General features: G+C 46.7%; 1 protein-coding gene and 1 pseudogene across 1 annotated transcript; one reads left to right on the top strand and one right to left on the bottom strand.

Moving 5' to 3' along the window:
- Nucleotides 1-1,539: 1,539 nt before the first annotated feature.
- LOC136450413 (probable alpha,alpha-trehalose-phosphate synthase [UDP-forming] 7) lies at nt 1,540-6,692 on the bottom strand. The gene is made up of 3 exons (XM_066450836.1): nt 4,383-6,692; nt 2,838-3,111; nt 1,540-2,268 (listed from the first exon to the last, which is right to left on the bottom strand). Exons 1-3 carry the CDS (start codon nt 6,443-6,445, stop codon nt 1,939-1,941), a joined length of 2,667 nt encoding a protein of 888 aa, XP_066306933.1. The 5' UTR covers nt 6,446-6,692; the 3' UTR covers nt 1,540-1,938.
- An 8,618-nt stretch (nt 6,693-15,310) lies between these two features.
- LOC136455087 (uncharacterized) lies at nt 15,311-16,297 on the top strand (annotated as a pseudogene).
- The last annotated feature ends 2,793 nt before the right edge of the window (nt 16,298-19,090 follow it).

Below are 19,090 nucleotides of genomic sequence, written 5' to 3'. Positions count from 1 at the left end.
AATGCGTGCAACATTTATATCTTCAAATAAGTTTATTATGAAAATATATTCAATGTTCTATGTAATGATACTAATTATGTATTATAAATATTAATATTATTTTATATATAATTGGTCAAAGTTAAAAAAAGTTAACTTCCCGAAAAGCGAGAATGAATTCTATTTTGGGACAGAGGGAGTATATGAAAGCAGTGTTGAAAATATTTTAACAATCAAGTTTGTCTATGTCTCATTGGTAAGCTTAGACATCATAATGGTATAAAAAATTTCGACTCTCATGGACACCCTCGTGGATCAGTGCAAAGCATTCCAATCCTACAACATACATAAATGACAACCTTAAAGTTATGATATTTTTAAAGGATGGACAATAAAGACCATCTTAGACGTTCTAGCATTAGAGTATATACGTGCAGACACATATACATGGTGGTGCAAGTGAGCAGTCAGCAGGAGTCGAGAGTCATGGCTGTTTGGATCCTAGCACTAAACTAGTCCCTGTCACATTGAATTTTTATATATCAATTAGGAGGACTAAACATGAGCTAATTATAAAACTAATTACATAAGTTGTGGCTAATTCGCTTGCCAGCACGGTGTATAGGATGGTATGGATATATGGTGGAACATATTCGTGGAATTGTTGGCGCACGAAAGAAATGGATATCGAAAATCTCTTCCTGTCGGTATAAAAAATGATCTTAGCCGCATCACGGAAAGATCTACACAGTAGAGTTTGTGAGCCGCGACGCCACGCTCTCTGTGACTGTGTAAATTTCACGAACTTAGCTTTTTGGATTAAATGTCACTTAAACGTCGGTCATATACTTTTACAGTATTGTTATCTTATCGTGCGATCCATGTGTTTTTAGTATAAAAGTTTAGCTGTCCCGTAACAACGCACGGGCACGAACCTATTTGCATATATACTCGAACATGTGTGTACATGATTATATGGAGATGCAGCGGAACTTATTTATGAATTTATTGGCGCATGAAAATAATGGATATCGTACGATTCTTTTTGCCGATATAAAATATTATCTTAGTTGTATCACGAAAAAGTTTATACAGTAGAGTTTGTGAGCCTGTGACGTCGCAATCTCCGTGATTGTGTTAATTTCACGAACTTTTCTTTTTGAATTAAATGTCATTTTGACGTCGGTATTTAATTTAACAGTATTGTTATCTTATCGTGTGATCCGTGTGTTATTAGTACAAAAGATTTAGTTGTCCCGTAGCGACACACGGACACGCTACCTAGTCTTATCTAATCCATTTGTAGTTCCTTCTGTTTATTGAATTAATGGAATTATTTGACATGCAAGAACAAGATTCTTCAGGTATCGTACTGGTTTCTGCTCACATTGGCTTCAATGATTGAAAAGACGATTGAGAATAATTGCACCACTAGGCAAAATCCCCTTGTCAAGATACAAGGGTTAATTCCGAGCTAGCTAAAAATTAATTAAAATTAGCTCTAGTACATCCAATCAAGAAGGGTGCTAATTGTTTACCCAAGTTTCCAACTACTCGTAGTTATTAGCTCCCACCATAACTAATTTGGGCAAATTTTTAGCCCCAACTAAGAACTCGCCATGTGCATCAAAACATGCCCTAATTTTGACTTATGCTCGCGGAGTACTCCATTCTCTCTTAACTGGTACCAAGGTGAAAAAGGTGAAAAGATGCCGGCCATGGATTCTTCCCTCCAGGCACTTTTTCCTATCTACTAGATACAATACGAAAATTACTCTAACTTAAGGTAAACTGAAAAAGGAACCAGAAATAGAGAAACAACTAGGTTATTGACATTGACTATCCTGGTATTGCTAATGTTTCACTTCCTACTGAACGAAATCGTCTTCAGTTTTAGTCTGGTGGTGGCAGTGCCAAATCAGCTGAGCACTTCACCTCCCAGGACGACGCCTGATTCCATCATGCTTCCTCCAGTGTAGATGGTCCATCCGTGCCTTCCGGTGAACCAGAACCTGCCTCCTCCGATGCATCAGCAAGTGCTTCGAGCATGTTTAAGACCTCATTAGCGTCATCCAAATAGTAAATGGCCTTGCTTGGTTTCTGCCCGACTGTGCAGGCATACAGCGAGGCTTCGGGATCAACCATGCTCTTCCTCATACTATCAGCAATCTGTTCAAACATATCCTCATCCGATCTATCATCACCAATGCACAGAACGAAATCTGCTTGCCTTCCCTTCTCCATGAGAGTTGAAAGTATCTTCTCGGCAACAAAACCTTTGCTGACAGCCTGCAATGAAAGAAAAGCAGGGAGTTAAACTCGGGGTAACAAGTGACTAAATTTTTGCTGAGAAAAGAGAAATCAATTTCTTTCAGTACACTAGGGAGGGTCTGAGCGTCCATATACTACTCTTCTGACCTCCTAGGGCGCCGATTGGGCGTGTTGTATTAAAGTTTTTCTCTACCTTAATACAAAGGCGCATAAACCTTTTGCGTGATCGAGAAAAAAAAAGATCAATTTCAACACAAAATTAGAATAAGGTCTTTGATGACCAAGTTTCATAGTAAACACAACTTAGATAAGTTTTACGGATTTTAAGCACATGCAAATTCAAATTTCTCTGTCTCCTTGCCATCATAACATGTCATGGGAGATGAATGATAGTACTATGGCCTAAATGACAAACTTCATAACAAATTAACTCGAGTTAGTGTCAGGTAAAGAAAAGAAACACTTATGACGGATAATCCTAATAGGTACACTATTTTGCACATGGTGTGGGGAACGTGAATATCCACAACATAAGTGTCAATTTCAACCATGCAGAGTACATAATGTGTTTTGGAGAAATTCAATACCTGAGGATTAACCTCTACAATATGCTGGCCACTCTTTACAGAGACTGGCTCATTGGCCAGGACACTTTCCAAATGATCTAGCATTTCTTTCGCTTGTGCAGATCCAAAACCAGGGTCAGCATCTTGGTGATGCCAGACCAAAGCACTCTCTTTGGTTTCAATATATGATCCATCAGTTGCCTCTGTGTACAGTTTCATTATCGGCTCAGCCATATGCATCCATCCAAAATCTGATGTCTGATGTTGTATTTGCCACTGTTCGTCTCTGGTCCACCTGCAGACATAAGCAACTGTTGAGATATGTCCCAAACTTCCTAAGAAATCCCAATGTTTAACATCACTTCAAACTCACAAATATTCAAAAGAATCATATAAAACCATCAAAGAACACAGACGTTTAAAAGTTTATCCGACTGTTTACATGCAAGCACTTTCGATATGCAAGTTGCAGAGTTGGAAGTGTTAAGCCATTCACAGCCTATTTTGTCACCCAGATGAGAACAATGAATCTGCGTATATTGCCAGTAGCCCAGCTATCAATCAGACCTTTTACTGTGCTGTGTGCTCACTCTTGATTGAGCAATAAACACATATTGCCACTAAAATAATAATACCAAATGACAGGACAAGATTTTTCGGTTATATTGAACTATCAAAGTGTTGTGTGGATGCAAAGATAAAGTATTGATGCATGGGGATAAACATTTCATTGATGATCAGCATATTCATATGTCATGCATAAGTCCAAAGCTATCAGCCAATAATAATTACAGTCTTTAATACTTACTATCAGTCCTAAACATATAGCTATCCTGGGCAGGTTGCCTTGCTGAAACATTTACATATCTGATGTGTGATTGTCACTAAAAGGTGTGATTGTCACTGCCCTTATAGTTTTTAAAATAGGAATGACGCATTGCCAACATGGGTATCAGAGTAGGTAATGGGGTTGCACTGCATTAGAATGCATCAAAAGCACGGCAGCTATCAGAATCATACAGATAAAATGCAAAGCATATTTCTTGTCTTTCTAGCACTTTTAAGTATATGTTCTGGTGATGTTTTGGACAAATATGACATGACAACAGGTTCACCAAATCAATGTTGAGTTTGAGCCATCTTAATCAACAACAAAGATAATGAAATCTTTGGTTGGTGATTTTCTGTAATACAGAGTTTACTAAGCATAAACAGATCATGAATGAGCTGTTCGTGTAAGAAGCTTTGGCTGATCTTCTAATCAAAAGAATAAGTTAGGATGCGGAAATTGTAATAGTGGCATGCTGCAATGGGGGGAAATCTAAAGTTTTGTGACAGATTAATCACAAAAATAGGAAAATCTTCTCTTTACTTTCTTTTTTGAGAGTCAAGTCAGGAAAGCAAGCAACCTCTCAACATGTGACATTAAACTTCAATATAATTTTGCATTCATTTATATTAGCAGCTAAGATGAATATCAGTTGCATTTAAGGCAAAGAGGCAATGAAAGACACTAAAGAACTGTAATAAATTAAATAGTCATGAAAACTATGGAAAGACTTGTACCTCATAAAGTAGCCATGTTCAGCAGCAATGCCAAGCTCTGAGCAAGGGTAAAACCATTTTTCAAGGCTATCCCTTCCTCTTCCACTTACAGTAAAAACAACATTCTTCTTATCCGCACACAGGGTATTCATCATGTTAACGACAGTTTCACTTGGAGTCTTGTTCATTGTAGTTTGTGGTACTAGGGTTCCATCGTAGTCCAGTAGTATAATCCTGCTCTTTGACTTCTTGTAATCCGCAACAATAGAATCTACAGTAAGCTTTTTGAAATTGCGGTCAAGAGCAACCACTCTAAATCCAAATCCTAGTCCAATACCCCAGCATCTCCTCCTAAAATGGTCCCTACAGCTTCTCTCAAAATCATGAATATAGCTCTTAGACCAATAGGCAACATCGTGTGAGCTGACATACCGATAGTGCTTCTCATGTCGCAGTTGCTTCTCAGTATCTGATAAAGCGATGGATTCATTCATCGCCTCTGCTGTTGACTCAATGTTCCACGGGTTTACCCGAATTGCTCCACTCAACGATGGTGAGCAGCCAATGAATTCTGACACAACTAGCATACTTTTCCGCCTCGGTCTATCATCTGCAGAACCATCCAAACTTCGAATTCCCTGCCTACACACAATGTATTCATATGGTGTAAGGTTCATCCCATCCCTGACTGCAGTGACAACGACACACTCTGCAATTGTGTAATAAGCCATCCTCTCAACACTTGACAGTATCCTATTGACAAGCACGACAGGGCTATATCCAGTCCGTCCAAACTGCTCATTGATCCTCCTGCAACTGTCCTCAATCTCAGTCTGTAGCCCCTCAAGGTCTTTCCCACTGCCGCCTTTTGGGTTTGCAATCTGCACCAACACTGCTCGGCCCTGCCATTTTGGATGTGTCTTCAGCATCTGTTCAAACGCAAGAATCTTCAGATCAATCCCCTTAAAAATGTCCATATCATCCACACCGAGCAAGACAGTCTTCCGATTGAATTGGTTCTGGAGCTCCGCGACCTGCCGCTCCAGATCAGGCTGCTGGAGAAGTGACTGCAGCTGCACCATGTTAATCCCAACAGGCATGATCTTTATCCCCACCGTGCGTCCAAAATAGTCCAGCCCAATATACCCCCTCTTGGATTGGTACTCGATCCCGAGCATGCGGCTGCAGCAGGACAGGAAATGCCGGGCGTAATCGAAGGTGTGGAACCCAATCAGATCGCAGTTGAGCAGCGACTTGAGGATCTCATCACGGACGGGGAGAGAACGGTAGAGCTCCGACGAAGGGAAGGGGCTGTGCAGGAAGAAACCGATGCGGAGGCGGTTGAATCGGCGGCGCAGGAAGGACGGGAGGGCTAGGAGGTGGTAGTCGTGGATCCAGACGTAGTCGTCATCCGGGTTGAGGACCTCGATGACGCGCTGGGAGAAGAGCTTGTTGGCGAGGACGTAGGCCTCCCACTGGGAGCGGTCGAAGCGTCCGCCGTGGTCTGGGGAGAAGGGGAGCATGTAGTGGAAGAGCGGCCAGAGCGTCTGCTTACAGAAGCCGTCGTAGAATCGGTCGCAGAGGTCCTTGGGGAGGAAGGCCGGGACGCAGCGGAACCTGTCGAGGAGCGCCTGCGCGACCTCGTCCTGCTCGACGGCCGGCACGTCGGCGCGGAGGGAGCCGACGTAGAGGACCTCCATGTCTTCGGGGAGGCCGTCGCGGAGGTGGAAGAGGAGCGAGTCCTCATCCCAGGAGAAGCTCCACCCGCGGCCCTCGGGCCCGCGCTCGCCGCGCACGGGGAGCGTGTTAGCGACGACGATGAGGCGGTCGCTGGCGAACGACGACGGCACGTCGGAGGCGACGCTGCCCGCTTGGTCCTCGTCGTCGAGCTCCACGAGCGTCCCGGGCGTCGTCATCGTCCGCTGCATCTGCCTCGCCCGCGGCGGGCGGCCCCCGCCTCCAACTCCAACTCCACCCCCGCCCCGGCCTCCGCCCTCACCCCCGCCGCCGCCGCCTCCGTAGTCGAGGGCGGAGAGGTTGCCATTGGCGAGATCGACCAGATTGGTGTAGGATCGCGAGAACATGGCGGACGACCGGACGAAACGCGCCCCAGATTGATCCCCCGATTCTACTTCTGCCTCGATTGGATTGCTCGATCGATTGGTTTATCGCGAGAGAGATCACCGCGCAACGGGGGAAGGGAGGGGGCTACACGCCAAGTCGCCAACACACCAGCACAGGTGCGGTGCGGTGCGGCGTGGCGTGGGGCGTGGGGGCGAAAGATTAGCGGCTGTATGCGCGCCCCGCGTAGATGTGCGTGGGGTACTGGGGTGTGCGTTGGATTTGGAAAGCGGCACCACCCACACTGCCGCGGGGATAAGTAGCCCTGGGCAAATTTAATCGAGAACCGAAAACCGAACCGAAAGAACCGGAACCGAAACCGAAAGAACAGAAACCGAAAAATTCGGTTCCTTATTCGGTTCCTGATATTGAGGAACCGAAATAACCGAAGAAAATTCGGTTCCTATTCTCGGTTAACCGAATTAACCGAAAGAACCGAATTACATGAATTATACTTCACTTACTTGCATTTTGTAGGATTATGTTTGGTTTATGTGTAGTGTTTTTATATTTGAACTGCTATATATTTGTGTTACTATGTTGCTATTGTTTTCTTATATATTATTATTATTAAAAACGAATATAGTGTTGCATAAATTTGCCTTAGAACAAGTATATTTATTATTGCGTTGAGGTCTTCTGAAAAAATTCGGTTAGTTCGGTTAGAACCGGAACCGAACCGAAATAACCGAGAACCGAAATGCTCGGTTCCTAAAAATTTTTGGAACCGATCGGTTCCCGTTTTCTAGGAACCGAATTTCATCAATAACCGAGAGAACCGAACCGAAACCGAACCGAGAACCGAACGTCCACCCTGAGGGATAAGGTCGGCGCCACGCACACGCAGACGCGCTACGCCCACACGGGACATCCCGAAGCTGCTGCGACGCAGGAGGACGCGCGGCTCTGGCGTGTATCGCTCGCCGTTCGTCACGTTGCTCTATGGCCATGTTTAGTTTACTCCCAAATCTAAATTTGGGCACTATGTAAAAAAAAGATTTTCTGTCACATCAAACTTGCGGTATATACATGGAGTACTAAATGTTGTCGAAATCAAAAAACTAATTGTACAGTTTGATTTGTACTTTACGAGAAGAACGTTTTGAGCCTAATTAGTCAACGATTGGACAATTAAATACAAACGAAAATGTTACAGTGTGCTGCAGTATGAATGCGGGTACGGGTAGCAGATCGAGGAGCGATGGGGAGAGGACGCGGGGGAAGTTTGGCCCTTTGAGGACGAAATCACCAACGGAATTGGAAATCCGATCGGTCCGATCATGTATAGTGTAGCACATGTTTTTCTGTGTTAGAGTCTGTTTAGTTTTAAAAAAATTTGCGTAGTACTCGTCACATCGAATCTTGCGGCACATGCATGGAGTACTAAATGTAGAAAAAAAAAACTAATTGCATAGTTGGGTGAGAAATCGCGAGACGAAACTTTCAAACCTAATTAGTCCATAATTAGATACTAATTACCAAATACAAACGAAAGTGCTACAGTAGCCAAAAATCCAAAAAATTTTGGATCTAAACGCGCCCTTAATATGCCATTTTTGCACGATGATCCTGTGTTGCTTTTATTTATATATTTGATGATCGCGTATGACACGCGAGGCATACCAAGAAGACGAGTTCCAGGAGAAGAGAACAATGGCCCCGTTCGCTGGTCTGAAACTTGGTTGAAATTGGTTGGTTTTGTGAGAGAGAAATACTGTAGCGGCTGGTTGATGAACAGTGTCTTGTGAGGGGGGTTCAGCCGGCTGGTCTTGACCTCCAGACCAGCGAACACGCCCAATGATGATATCGGATGACAATTGAGTAAGCGCGTGTTTAGTGGCGCGAAGTTTGGATTTTAGGATACTGTAGCACTTTCGTTTTTATTTGATAATTAGTGTTCAATCATGGACTAATTAGGCTTAAAACGTTCGTCTCGTAATTTCCAACCAAACTGTGCAATTAGTTTTTTTCTCGTCTACATTTAATGCTCCATGCACGTATCGCAAGATTCAATGTGATAGGTAGTGTAGCACTTTTTTGGGAATTTGGATGGAAACTAAACACGCGCTAATTCACAAGAGCCATCTCAGTCAGAGTCTCAGAGGTCAGTGGCACCGTTGGACCGTCCCTGTTCGGCCAAAACTAAGGCCACGTTTAGTTCCAAAAAATTTTGGTTTTTGTCCATCACATCGAATCTTTGGACGCATGCATGGAGCATTAAATGTAGACGAAAAAACTAATTACACAGTTGGGTGAGAAATCGCGAGACGAAACTTTCGAACCTAATTAGTCCATGATTAGACACTAATTACCAAATACAAACGAAAGTGCTACAGTTGCAAAACCCAAAAAAATTCGCGAACTAAACGTGGCCTAACTGGTTTGTTAATAAGACTGGGGTCGCGTTTAGTTCGCTGCCGAATCGGCATTTTACACAGTGTGATGTGACGGCAAATACTGTAGCAATTTCGTTTGTATTTGTGAATTATTGTCCAAACATTGACTAATTAGGCTCAAAAGATTCGTCTCACAAAGTTCAACCAAACTGTGCAATTAGTTTTTGATTTCATCTATATTTAGTACTCCATACATGTACCGTAAGTTTGATGTGACGGGGAATCTTCTTTTTGCATAGTGCCAAAGTTGGGAGTTTGAGGGAACTAAACAAGTCCTGGTTGTTGACGCGTGCCCCTATGCGAGTAGTGAATATATGGTTCTTAACGTGTAAAAAATGAGATTGATTTACAAAGGTGGTTAAGCAGCCATTTATAAAACGCACATCTATTTAAATAATAAACATTCTTATGGTAGTTTTGGTCATCGTTTCCGCGTGTCATTCTCTCTCATGTTCTTCTTCCCATTGATGGACAGGGTGGGAGGTGGCGTGCAGGGGCGGGCTCGCAGCGCCGAGGATGACCACTGCACCGAGCAGCCACGCCCACACCGCGCCCACGCCAGGGCAGCCCGTCACGCCGGTGACCGCACACCGCGCTAGGGCAGCTCGCCACGCGCCGGAGGTGCCTCATGGAGGACGGCCGATGGAGGAGGGCCACCTCCAGATCTGCGTGGAGAAGGGCCGGCGGCCGCAGTGTCTACCCTGTGGGGCGTCGGACTTCCTTGCGTCGACGTTAAGTCTCCCCTACGGCGGTGGCGGACTCGGGCGAACGGAAGACTCGCATGGGGAGGAAACAACGAATGAGAAAAGTAGGTAGTCAATTGTTGGCCCAATAGAATTAGGTAGTGGGAGGGGGATCTCTGGGCCAATAAATTTGGGTAGCCTGATAGGTAATCTGATGGCGTGCATTTTTTGCCTCCACTACCCAAATGTAGGATAGACACCATGTGTCGGTGTTTTGGACCGGGGGATTCTCAACCAACTAGTGAATTTGTGCTGCGTGTCCCCAATCCCGGATGGTGATGCAAAGAGACACAAGGCTTATACTGGTTCAGGCGATTGGTGCCCTACGTCCAGTCTGAGAGATCGATCTTGTATTCCTTGCACCGAAGTGCTCGTAGTAGGGGGTTACAAGCTGGGTGAGAGAGGGAGCTAGTCCTAGGTCTCGGCGTGGAGTGATGCGGACTGCTTGAGACGTTGCTCTCAGGCCGCAGGGAAGTGTGCGTGTTACAGAGAATTGCTTTTGGTGGATGTCTGTCTCCTCCTCTATAAATGGCCCAAGTCCTTTCCTTTTATAGTTTGAAGGGAGGACAAGGGTAGTACATGTGCTAACTATACAGCATCGTGCGAGCAGAGGCGGCGTGTCCGAGCCCTGTAGCCTGTTCTTGTGGCGATGGGGTCATCGGAGTGGTCCGTCCTCGGAGCGCTGGGGCAACGTGCTGGTCACATCCGATCCTGTACGTCATGGGAGCTCCAGGACTGCCTCGGAGCGGGCGCGGCGGTCAGCGTGCGGGTCGCTGTGGATTGACTACGCATGAGGCCAAGGCTTGGTTGGTGTTGAGGCCGAACCGCGGTGGGGGTCTCGGCAGACGTGAATCCTGAGATAGCCGAGACCCTGGCGTAGAGTGCCGAGGCCCGGAGGGAGCGGTCGATCTGGTACGCTGGTTCGGAGGCAATGGTGACCCGGGCCAGATTTCCCATGCCGTGTTGTCTTCGGGGCGGGAGTTACGGGGCACAGTGCAGTTCAGGCGCTTGATCGTGGGCACAGCACCAGAACACAGTGGCCGGTAATCCCCGCTGCGCCTTATCCCAGCCGGTATGGTGTTGATGTGACTCCTTGTCTTGTCGGCTGCTCCACGGTGTCGAGCCATCGTCTGGCGGAGATTACGAGAGTGGTTGACGCATTAATGGGACGTGACATGCTGTCGGGAAGCCTGGTCGAGGCGAGAGCGACGGGTTATTGTCAAGCCAGCCTCGAGCGATGCGGAGACTAGCCGTCTTGCTCGAGGCTGGACGCACGTGGCCTCGGGCGAGACGGAGATTGGGCTCCCTGCCGAGGCCTCTCGCGAGAGGCCTCGCACGAGGCGGAGATTCTGTCAGGGTGCCGAGACCTCCCGTGCGAGGCCTTAGGTGAGGCGGAGAGCCGGTGGGCTTTGGTCGGGGCTAGCGGTGAACCCATGGCTTACCTTCTAGCTTTGTTGTTGATGGGATTTAAGTGAATCTTTTGATGTACGCTCGGGGTACCCCGTCTTATGGTACCCGACACCATGTTTAGGTAGGTTGCTAGAGGTGCTCTTATGTGGCCTTTGTCAGATTTGGCCACCAATAGTATTAAGTTAGGCGTGAATTGGCATTTTATCCTTAGGTGGATTCTTACTCTCAGAGGAAGAAGACGAATGAACCCTAGAATGGCACCGAGCGATCCCCTACCAATCTCTCGATCTCCACCATTGTAACCCCTCGATTGGGCATCCCTAACACGAAGATCGCTATACTGCTGGACGTAGGGCTCAGAAGTCCGAACTAGAACAGATTGAGTTGTGTCCCTTCCGTGTTTTTGAGTGTCCGAGCCATCGGAGACCCACACATCAACTTCCGACGAACAACCACAATGCTCGCTGCAATTACGAACTCACGACACTCAACGTTCCTGGCTTCAATGTGTACTCGGCGGTGGTGGACGAGCAGCCCGACAGTGGCGGCTATGATGTGTGTCTCCCTCACATCCTCGTGACTCGATTTCCTGATCTGGTGAAGTGGCTAAGGATAAGAGGCTAACTGTAAAGCTATAAGAGAATCAAATAGAAGTAAAATTAGTTCTTAATTTGTAAAGAGGAAATGGACTAAACTCTAAAAGTAACTACAAGTCGTAGCAGCTCCTCGTAGCTCCTCTATGGCAGTTCCACGAAATGATCAGCTTTATCACAGCCCACGACAGTTTTTCTTATAGCTCAGCAACCTTTCACACAGCCACCACTCAGAACATGAGAAAAATTGGGTGGGCGATAGGTGCATGGAACTAGCCCTGGGCAAAAAATACCAAGAACTGAACCGAAAATACCAAGAACCGAACCAAAAATATTGAAACCGAATTTTTCGGTACCCTATTCGGTTCCTAATTACCAGCAACCGAAATTACCGAGGTAAATTCGTTTCTTTACCTCGGAGAACCGAATTTACCGAATTACTTGAAATGTGCCGAGTTTGAATGTTGTTATATTATTGATTGTACTATTGTAAACTATTATATTATGTATTTGTGGTACTCACTCTTATAGTCTCATGGACTTTTATATGTATATTTATTTGCACTATTATTCTCTGTGAAATCATGTCAAAATTAGCTTTTGAACCTGCTATTATATGTCTATGTGATCAGTTCGGTACTGTTCGGTAAATACCAAAACCGAACCGAAAGTACCGAAACGGAATTTCCTCGGTACCGATTTTTAAAAGGAACTGATCGGTACCTATTTTTGAAGGAATTGATTTTTGATGAGAACCCAAGTACCGAACCGATGGGTTCGGCAATGCCTAGGCTGACATGAACCACCGATACGCCCCTAGCTTGATTGTAAGGTGAAGTGTGCCCACTTAGTCCCCGAGGCCTGGTAGTAGGTGATGTAGGCACGTGGTGCCAGGGTCTAAAAAGAATTCCCAGTTAAGTTGAGAATTCAATCATCGTACAGGCGATATAAGATGCACCGGCAGGTGCATCGTACCGATGTAGTCCCCGAGCTTGCTGGAAGGCGAGGTATGAGCCTTGTAGCAAGGTCTAAGTGAGAAAAAATATTCCAACTGTATGCGAGTTGCCAGTCACATGTAGTCGAGACGCAAAGTCCCCGAGCCATGGTCGGAGAGTGGTCGAGGCAGTCCCCGAGCACAGGTCGAGGAGCGAGCGACGAAGTCCCCGAGCTATGGTCGGAGAGTGATCGGGGTAGTCCCCGAGCATAGGTCGAGAAGTGAGCGACGAAGTCCCCAAGCTGTGGTCGGAGAGTGATCGAGGCAGTCCCCAGGCGTAGGTCGAGAAGCGAGCGATGAAGACCCTGAGCATACCTCGAAATTCCTATAGTATAAATATGTAGAATGGTAGTACATGATGTACAAAATAATAAATTATGGAGAAAAAATCAGCGGTGAAGAAATAACGCTCAACAGTCACTTGTAAATGAGCATGATGTGATAAAGCAGTTGGTGCTTTGTAAACATCAGTGTTAATGTGAAGTTTGTGTTTATACTTAATATAAACTGCCCGACCAGTTAGTATGTAGCTGAATCTCCAGCCCTAGCTAGCCTGTTAACCATAACACAGGGCGCGGAGCCCGTGCACATGTAGGAAGAACAAAGCATTGCTAAGGAGCCGCTGCCGACCACCCATAACGCAGAGGGCAAACGCTCGTGCACGTGTAGAGAGGAGCCGGAGACAGGGCCTTTTCTGGAGACATCGAGCGTCAACATGACTGGTCGAGGATTTGCATTAAGTATAGCTGTATGTTATATTTAAGATTGTATACATGGACAAACGTTATTTGAAGAATAATCATGACAAGGACGTTGTGGAGAAACGTCGTAATGAAAATTATATTAAATATAAATATTAGAAGTGTACTTATCTTTGGATAGAAATCTGGTCGATGGCAATAAAGTTGTCCAATCCTCGTACTTTTCGGCCTGTTGTGACGGTGGTCGCGGTTGTCATAGCGCCGTTCTTCGTGTCGATCATCATTGCGACGTGGTCTGGTGGTCGAGATGGTCGGAGCTCGGCGGGGCCACTCGGGACATGGTCGACGTGGTCTGGTGGTCGAGGTGGTCGGAGCTCGGCGGAGCCGCTTAGGACCTGGTCGACGTGTTCTGGTGGTCGAGGTGGTCGGAGAGATCGTTGACTGATCGGAGAAGCGATGCCGTATGGCGCTTTAATAGAAGACCGAGTGGAGTAGTCGGCCTGTCGTGATGTCCGAATGGGTGGATGTCGCACGGACGGCTCACTTATGACTTGGGCGGTTCGCTTGATGGCTCGGACAGCACGCTTAGCAGTTCGTTCGATAGAGGACCGACGCCACATCAGTGCCTCAGAAGATCATCGCGGCGATCATGTCAACGTCGGAGAGCTTTGTCGTCACGTACGTGGCTCCAATACTTGCTGTAGTATTCGGCTCGAATGCGGAGACTTGGCATGATGCACACGTATGTTGTACGTGTGTGCGTCATGGCTCTGTAGATGTATATGCATGAATACATGCAATCATTTTCTTGATCGTTGAAGATTAGCTAGCATGCTTGATAGATGCACCGTGCATGTATACATGTATACAAGCCTCAATATTTAATTAGCTTGCATGATCCTGTTGTTTCAATAATTCACCGTGAGCTTCACGGTAAGCCGTAAGGCAACACGTGATGATGACGCCTTTCCGGTTTGCCTTGCATATGATTGAACCAAGTGGATCTGGGCTACTTGGTGCATGACCGCGTCATGTCCAATCGAAGTCCGTGGATGGGGCCTCCATGTTGAACCGCAGAAGTCAACTGCAGATTGTGGAGGAGTTGACGACGAAGGCTGCCATGGATGGCGATGAGCCGGCGACGCTTGTCGACGGTGCAAGATGACAATGTCGAAAGATGTAGCTGGATTCCTGCCAGCAGTATTCACGCAGACATATGTAGAGATATATCCGGAGATGTACATGTATCGTAGGATGTGTTAATTGAAAGTAAAAAATCACTTAGCTTTTCATGTATAACATCCAGGTACTCGGATCGATGCAAGCCCTCGGCCATGATACGAAAGGATTGGATCAACTAGATGCAACTTCCTGTGCGGATATGTTTCGACCTTGCTATCCCAGTCAAGATCCGTCGGCCATCCAGCACACATAGAAAGTACGGGGCCGCCGCCGCACGCTCAAAGCGCTGTTGCGAGTTGCGCTTGGCACCAGGGCTTGATCGTCGTAGTCTGCCGAAGAACGTCGCCGCGAGAACCCGGGTTACGGCTAACGTCGTTGGTGAAGAAAATTCCATCTAGTTCACCATGGATCAGCGCGCACACCGCCTACCTGGCGCGCCACTGTCGACGAAATATGGTCGGCAGTCCATCTAGGGGTATGCTCATGATGGTAGATTGTCGGTAGACGGTGCGTGTAATCAGAAACCAGATGGTTACAGAGGCACAAGACACAAGATTTATATAGGTTCGGCCGCCGTGTTGGCGTAATACCTACGTCCTGTGTCTCATTATTCTGTATTGATTGAGGTGGTCCATTGTAGATGGATTGTCCTCCCTGAGGGGGACCCCTTCCTCTCCTTATATAGTCTGGAGGAGGAGGATTACAAGTAAAGTATCATATTTGGTACTATTACAATATCTAGTACAACTTGTAATCTTGCCATGTACGTCTTGATCTCATGGGCCAGGCCACCTCGGATGGTGTGGCCCATGTACCATCTTGTGGTACCTGGGGGTATATCCCCCATAGACTTCAATGCATGCTAGCCGTTCACACCGGAGGGAGTCTGCGGCGGCGGCTGGTTCATCCATGCGATCACCGACATCCTCGCCGCCCGGCCGCGCATCCACATCCAGAGTTTTCGGTTCGTCATGTACGGGTGGGGGTTCGACGGTTGCCTAGGCATCGTCGACGGCTGGTTCCGAGCCCTCACGTGTCAAGGTGTGCTGGAAATTGACGTCGACATGTTCAACGCAATCTCCATGCCGACTCTCCCTAGGTCCCTCCTTGAGCTCGCCTCCCTCGAAACCCTCAAAGTGCATTATTGTAGATTTTCGGATGCCTGGCCGGCGCCGGTGTCGGCGCCCGCGCCGTGGCTCCCTGCCTTCAAGATACTCGACCTGTCTAGTGTGAACGTGTCCTAGGACTCCCTGCAGGCCATCCTATCCCACTGCAACTCCGTGGAGTGTGTGAAGCTCAACAACATCATTGGACTGGACAAGATTTGCCTTCGGTCTACGGTGGTGTTTAGTTCCCAAAATTTTGCAAAATTTTTCAAGATTCCCTGTCACATCGAATCTTTGAACGCATGCATGAAGCATTAAATATAAATAAAAAATAAAACTAAATACACAGTTTAGACGAAATTCACGAGACAAATCTTTTAAGCCTAATTAGACTATGATTGGACACTAATTGCCAAATAACAACGAAAGTGCTACAGTACCATTTCCCAAAAAATCACCAACTAAACAAGGCCTAAGAGCCTAGCATGCCTGTACGGTGACTTCGGCTACTTGAAAGAGCTCGTTGTAGATGACGCCCCAAACCTCAAAGCATTGGTGGGGATTGGTTTGCCGAGTGGCAAGATGAAGGTGAAGATCGTTTCCGCGCCCAAGCTGCAGGTGCTGGGGTACCTCGGGTTCACCATCCGCCCACTCCAAATTATGCTAGATCATTGTCCTAAAGACCTCTGACTGCTGTACACGAAAGCCAGATAATCTGGTAGTCTGTTGAATGTCCTTGGGGGACCCCGAATCATTCACATTTTATAACTCGTACAGGATCAACTGAAAGGATCAAGATGCCTAATAGGGGGGGGTGAATTGGGCTAATTCTAAATTTTCTTGCAATAATCAAATCCTACGGTTAGCCCAATTAACCCCTTGTGCCTAGAAAAGTGTTTCTAATAATCTAACGCACAACGGACTAGCAACCTATGTTCCAAACCTACTCTAGCATGGCAATTCTATGAATGTAAAGACAAGTATTGAATTGCTCAAAGTAAATGCTCAAAGTAAATGGAGAGAGAGAGGAACGCGGCGATGTTTTGCCGAGGTATCGAAGAGTCGCCACTCCCCACTAGTCCTCGTTGGAGCACCCACGCAAGGGTGTAGCTCCCCCTTGATCCACGCAAGGATCAAGTGCTCTCTACGGGTTGATTCTTCGACACTCCGTCGCGGCGAATCACCCAAAGCCGCTCACAACTTGAGTTGGGTCACCCACAAGCTCCGTCGGGTGATCACCAAGCTCCCAATCACCACCAAGCTGTCTAGGCGATGGCGATCACCAAGAGTAACAAGCATGAACTCTCACTTGACCACGCAAAGCCTAATGAGAAGATGGATGCACACTTGTCTACTCTTGATTCACTAATAAGGCTACTCTCTTGGATTCACGAATCTCAATCACCTCACTAGGACCTTGCTCTTCTTGGCACTCACAAACGTGTTTCTTAGCTGTTGGAATGAGCAAAAGTAACTCCACACACAAGTGGAGCTTATATTTATAAGGCAGCCTGAAAAACGAACCGTTATGAGCTTCTGCGGGGTGACCGGACGCTCCGGTCAGGTTGACCAGACGCTCCGGTCAGGTTAACTGGACGCTCCGATCAGTTCAACCCGCATTCCAGTGAAAATGTGTTGACCGGTCCGGTCACCACTGACCGAACACGTCCGGTCACTTTAAACCCTTACTAGAACCTTACTGTACTCGACCGGACGCTGAACCCTCAGGGTCCGGTCAGTACTGACCGGACGCGTCCGGTCACAGATTCCCTTCTCTAGAACCTTACTGGAGTCGACCAGACGCTGTCTCTCAGTGTCCGGTCACTTGACCTCTCCAGCGTCCGATCGCACCGAACACAGACTGTTGATCAAATGAACTGACCGAACCCTGCGGCCAGCGTCCGATCGCACTGGAGCCAGCGTCCGGTCAGCATTTGACCCTCCATTCATTTTCAACTCTCGATCATATGTGAATGAAGTTTGCTCTAAAGGATCTTAGGCATTCATAGGAGCTACCTAGAGCTAGTTTTAACAAGTGTGCACCACACCTAACTCACTAGACTCACCTAGGTCAAGCTACCCATCCATACCCCCTTAATAGTACGGCCAAAAGAAAAACAAAGTCCTAAACTACTCTAAGTATCTCTCCAACTCCAATCGACACTTAGAACTAGTCATCCTTAACCTTGTCGTCCATCCTTTGAAAACCGAAATGATTTCCATCGTAGGGCCATGACAACCTTGATTGCCCAATTGATCTCCATTACCATGACCTAACTTAATTGTCTCTGCAAAATACACGTTAGTCATAGTAATCTTGTATTGTCATTAATCACCGAAACCCAACTAGGGGCCTAGATGCTTTCAATCTTCCCCTTTTTGGTGATTGATGACAATGCCACCTCGAGTATGTGAAAGAGTGAGGTTTTTGACAGGCTTGGTTCATATAAGCTTTTGTCGATAAGAACAAAAGTGTAAGTCAAGCTTATATGACCCAAGCCAACACAATGTACTCAAAGGATACGAATTAAGCATGAGTACGAGTAACAAAGCTCATTTGCATCAGAGTATAAAAACGGAAGCAAAGACAAATGAGCATAACACAAGTGATATGACATATAAATAATGTAAAGTAGAGAGCACACATGTCATATATCACAATCATATAGATATCACTATCACATAGATATAATAGTATGCATGAAAGTAACACACGAATGCATAATAGTAATAGTGTATCACACAAATAAAACTCCAAATGTATATAATAAGCTAATACTATATAACTAGCTCCCCCTAAATGACGCTCCCCCTGAGTCTACATACTCGAACCCTCTCCCCCTTTGGCGTCAAACACCAAAACCTAAGGGTCGGTCGGCAGGGCTGCAGCGGACGAGCCGGGCACTGAGGTATGAGGGGCAAGCTAGAGCTGGACGCCATCATCATCTAACCCTAAGCTCTGTACGGACTGACCCTCTGTAGCAGGAAGTGTCGCTAAAGCGGTCTGGGTCTGAGCTGGGGTAGGCGCTGCCTGTGAAGCTGCTAGAATATCTATCATAGGATCTGAAGAGGCGACAGACGAGAGGAGCCTCTGAGTAGTCATGACAACTAGAGCTAATGTAGAAGGACCGGCGGCATGCATATGAGGTGGTGTAGGCATGTCGGTCAACTTGCTGAAGGATGCTCCAAGACTCCTGGAGACTAACGTGTCAGGCACAAAAAGCGAGGAAGACTGATCCGGTGAGAAGCCCATATGATATGGCGTGAACTACGGGGCTACCACTGGTGAGGACAACCACTGGGACACCTGAACTGTGGGTGAAGCAAAAGGAGCTGGAGGCTGTCCCTGACTCTGAAGCCCACTGAGCTGTACTGCTGGAGTCATCGTGGCGGTGGTAGGTTGAGCAAGCTGGGGCGAAGGCTGTGGCTGTGGGGCCCCAAGAGTTGTTAGTACATGCTGCATAAATCCCATGATCTGCTGCT

This window comes from Miscanthus floridulus, chromosome 5, assembly GCF_019320115.1.
Source record: "Miscanthus floridulus cultivar M001 chromosome 5, ASM1932011v1, whole genome shotgun sequence".
Taxonomy (NCBI): domain Eukaryota; kingdom Viridiplantae; phylum Streptophyta; class Magnoliopsida; order Poales; family Poaceae; genus Miscanthus; species Miscanthus floridulus.
The sequence above is the reverse complement of the archived record's forward strand: the minus strand, read 5'-3'. Positions and strand labels throughout refer to the sequence as shown.